Source organism: Telmatherina bonti, assembly GCF_933228915.1.
Source record: "Telmatherina bonti genome assembly, chromosome: 11".
NCBI classification, from domain to species: Eukaryota; Metazoa; Chordata; class Actinopteri; order Atheriniformes; family Telmatherinidae; genus Telmatherina; species Telmatherina bonti.
The window spans coordinates 16,689,337-16,693,864 of record NC_136629.1 but is presented as its reverse complement, the minus strand read 5'-3'; the positions used below and the strand labels follow the sequence as shown (position 1 = coordinate 16,693,864).

Genomic DNA, 4,528 nt, shown 5'->3' with positions numbered 1-4,528 from the left:
AATGCCAATCTTTTTGTCATTGATCTCTCCAAAGATCGGTCAGTAACTGCTTTATATTTAACCTGCTGGCATTTCTGCAGGAAAAAAAACGTCGAAGGGGTTGTGCAAGGATTGTCAGCTTTGCTTAAGTTATAGATATTTATTTCCCCCACAACACTCCATATAGAGCCTTTCAGAAAGACCTTAAAACCGGATAGTTAAATAAATGCATATAATCAGAGGAAAATATATGGATATAAGATAGAAATAGAAGGCCATTTACAGAATTAGAAAGCGCGTGTCTGCTGCATCCTTTCAACTTGAGAGAAATACAGTCAAAATTGTGAATCACCTTGCGTTGAAAACCTTTTAAAACCCACAGTCTTCCCCCTGGTGAGCAAATGAGAAGCAAGGTGCATTTGCTGAAGCCTTTCAAATGCTAACGTGGCCATATTTCACTCTTACAACCTTCTCACATCTCCATAAAATATTACAGCACTCAGAGTGATGACTGGAGCCGGGCAAGCTTTCTCACACACTTTCACCGTAATAACACAGTTTGTCTCAAAAATATCACATTATCTCACACATAATAAACCCACCTGAGTATGTTTTAAATTTATATATTTATCTAAAGATCCTGTGCTCTTCAAAAATCGCAATCAAACAGTGAATGCACCTACTATATAATTACGTGCCGGACAACAAATAATAGTCAAGTTAATGGTCCCATATGGAAACTGGGAAGAGTAAATTAACTGAGCTATTAAAAGTTTTTTTTTTTTTTTTAAATCCCAGAAATCTTACTTTAAAATACACTTCTAACAAAATTCAAACAAATTTCAACTATTTTTGGGCTACTTTAGACCGCAGATTTGGGCCACATGAAGCTAATTTGAAATATTACATAAATAAAAAATGTTTCTAAGCTTGGTTCAGTTTTCAGTTTTCTTTTCATATACTCACTACACGCAGCGACAGCTTTGAATGTAAATTGTTATTCTTTCTTTTTTTTTTTTTTAGGAAACTTTTCTTTCCACGGAGTGGGACAGGCCATTAATGCAGCACTGCTAAAGGTCTTAATAGAGTGTAGCTGCTGACGCATTCATGGTCTCCTCCGACAGTAAACAACCATCAATAATACCCTCTCCCATTTTATTTCAATTGGTTACAAAAGTCTGAAAATGTGCATTATAAGAAGTGTTTTGAGATATATTGAAAATATAATATTAAAAATGTAAAAATACTTATAAAAAAAAAAAAGTCTGTTTTATCAAGAAATTCTGCAGCTCATAGGGTTACTGCGATTCTCGTAGCTTTAGCTGACTTGTGCTTTTAATACGTTTCTTGGAAACGTGTTTTAACAGCTTTAAATCCAATAAGTTCTTGTGAATGTTCATATTTCCGACAGCACTTCAAGGCAGCATTTGTTCAGTAAAGACGCACGTGTCCGGCAACGGAGTTCCTGTCTCCTCCAATCAGAGCTCAGTCTAACTCAGTCTTGCCCAATGGGAATAGGGCGCTTGCAGGTGGCTGCGCTGTTATCAGCGAGTCCCGCTTCACTCTCAGCATAAAGCCAGTCAATTTATGGAAAGACAAGCCGACCCCTTAATGGTGCCCATCAAAACCACTAAAAACATCATCAGACTATCCGACTTCCGCGAGGATTCCTGTAGCGGACGTATGCAGCCTCCTCCCAGCTGACAGACTGCGACCTAAACAAACATACGGAGAGACATTTTGGGCTTTCATCGGACTCTCAACTTCCCACGAGAGAACAAGTTCGTTTTTTCCTCAACTTTTCCTGCTTCTTGTCCATCCAGGATACTTTTGGAGAAGACGTCAGAAGTGATCTGGCTCCAGTCTACCAGTCCTTTTCATCTACGCTGAATAGTTCAAATCCAGTTTTTTTTCTATCCAGGCGAGTTTGGCGGTTCATGTTCACAAATGTTAGCGGTCGGGCAGATGGATGCTAACCGGCAGAGTGCTTTCGTCCTGGGCAGCACCCCGCTGGCGGCGTTGCATAACATGACCGAGATGAAGACGTCCCTGTTCCCGTACGCGCTGCAGCAGAGCCCGGTGGGCTTCAAGGCGCCTCCGCTGTCAAACCTCAACTCCCAGCTAGGCGGCGGGACCCCGCACGGAATAAGTGACATCTTAGGGAGACCCATCACCACTGCCGGGCAGCTGCTGTCCGGCTTCCCCCGGATAAACGGCCTGGCGACCACCGCAGCTGCCGCCGCGGCGGGGATGTACTTCAGCCCGGCGGTGTCGCGGTACCCCAAACCCCTGGCCGAGCTGCCGGGGAGGGCGCCCATCTTCTGGCCCGGGGTGATGCAGGGCTCTCCGTGGAGAGATCCACGGGTTTCTTGTCCGAGTAAGTTTTATGTTTCTTGATTCTTAGATTTTATTTTCTCTGTGAGGTTAGAGCATGTTTTTACAGAGCTGCAATAATCTCAGCTCAGTTTTCTCCTAATAATATTTGTAAATTATTTATTATAAACACCAAATCAGCACAAAACAGGACGCTTTTCACACAACCTGTGACATTTAGATTCACACAACAGTAAAAATAAATAAATAAATAATAATAATGATAATAATAATAATACAAATAATAATAATAGCCTAATAATAATAGCCTAATAATAATAATAATAATAGCCTAATAATAACAACAACAATAATAATAATAATAATAATAATAATAATAGGATTTCTTTAGCTAGTTTTTACTGTTTTAGCATTTCATATCAAAACTGATCTTTTTATAGATGTTGTCTGAACTTATAAACTTAATATATTTTTGGAATTAAACCTTGTAATATTTTATTTTCCAGCCCAAGCGAACATCATGGTGGACAAGGATGGCAAGAAGAAACACTCCAGACCGACCTTTTCAGGACAGCAGATCTTTGCTCTGGAAAAAACGTTCGAGCAGACAAAATACCTGGCCGGTCCAGAAAGAGCCCGCCTGGCCTACTCTTTAGGAATGACCGAGAGTCAAGTTAAGGTAAACAAATAATAAGAATAAAATACAAATACTAATAGGCCTACTACTACTACTACTACTACTAATAATAATAATAATAATACTAATAATAATGATAACAGCTTAACTCTTACATCTTTAGTACATTTGTGAAATATTATGTGGTTGAATTGTCTTTGATTTATGCTAATTTAAGGGTTCAACAAACCCTAATTAATGGAAACTGGCAGCTTATCCCTCTGTTATTATGACCCAGTCCACCTGTTCGGTCTTGGACCTGTTGAGCATCACGTGCGTCTCTCTTTCCTCAACAGGTTTGGTTCCAGAACAGGAGGACCAAATGGCGGAAGAGACACGCAGCAGAAATGGCCTCCGCCAAGAAGAAGCACGATTCTGAGACGGAGAAAATGAAGGAGAGTTCGGATAACGAGGACGACGATGAGTACAACAAACCTCTGGACCCAAATTCAGACGACGAGAAAATCACGAGACTGTTGAAAAAGCACAAGGCCACCAACCTGGCGTTGATCAGCCCGTGCAGTAACAGCTCGGACACCTTGTGATGCCCACAGCTGGGGCGGGGGCCAAAGCAAAGCAGGAGGGGACCAAAAGAAAAAATAAATAGAGAAAAGAAGAGGGGTCCAGCCAAGAGACCTGTCGCACTCTCTTCCGACCCAGTTTCCACCTGTTATTATTATTTTCTATGAACATGCGTCTGAGAGAGGGAGGGGGAATCGCGTAATGCGTAAAAACTGTGTGCGCAAAGACGCACGGAAGGCTGGCGCAACAAGCCAGAGACCCACGGACACGGAGCTATAAATACGTCCAGAACAGGACTCCAAGAAGACTGATGGTGGCAAGTTTTTGGGCAGGTGAAAAGGACAACAAATATACTGCAGGAAGAAGTTGCTTTTGGAGGCGCGCTTGGAGGTTTAACGACATGTAAAAAACAAACAAACAAACAAACAAAAAAACATTCTTTACACACAATCCGGATCAGTGCGCGTGGCTCTTTACATTTAATCCAAGAGGAAACTTTCCCACCATTTCACATCTCAGAATTTAAAACTTTAGATTATTGTTTTCTGCAAAGAAAACAATCATTTTCTTTATCTCTACTTTCATCTCAATAAAATAAACCTTTTCCCCATTTTTTTTAAATTAAAGGGTTTAAACACATAGCTTCCACACTAATTTTTACTTTTAAGCAGCTTTATTTCCTGAACAGAACTGGAAGGTTTCCCACACAGCTCCCAGTCCACGCTGATCCGGATCCCAGACGCATGTTTTCCTAGAAGAACTGCAGGTGTAAACGGGGCCTGTGACGCTTCTGAAGCTCAGTATAAGCAGGGTATCCAGTGACCTAAAGAGGCAGGAGAACCACGCGTTGCGCTGTAGCCGTGAGGATGTATAGATATTTTTTACTGAATAAGTTATGTTGTTCCACGCAGCGCGAGAGCGCGGTAATCCCTCTTCCTCCTCCTCCATCCTTCAGATTTACCTGCTGCTTCCTTTTTATTCCTGCAGAACCTTTTCTCCACCTTTTACTGACGTCTC

At 41.4% G+C, this 4,528-nt stretch overlaps 1 protein-coding gene across 1 annotated transcript; it reads left to right on the top strand.

Moving 5' to 3' along the window:
• Positions 1–1,926: 1,926 nt before the first annotated feature.
• Positions 1,927–3,534, top strand: nkx6.2 (NK6 homeobox 2; the record flags this gene model as incomplete). Its single annotated transcript, XM_079248476.1, has 3 exons — positions 1,927–2,356; positions 2,820–2,992; positions 3,286–3,534. 3 exons carry the CDS (start codon positions 1,927–1,929, stop codon positions 3,532–3,534), a joined length of 852 nt encoding a protein of 283 aa, XP_079104602.1.
• Between the last annotated feature and the right edge of the window lie 994 nt (positions 3,535–4,528).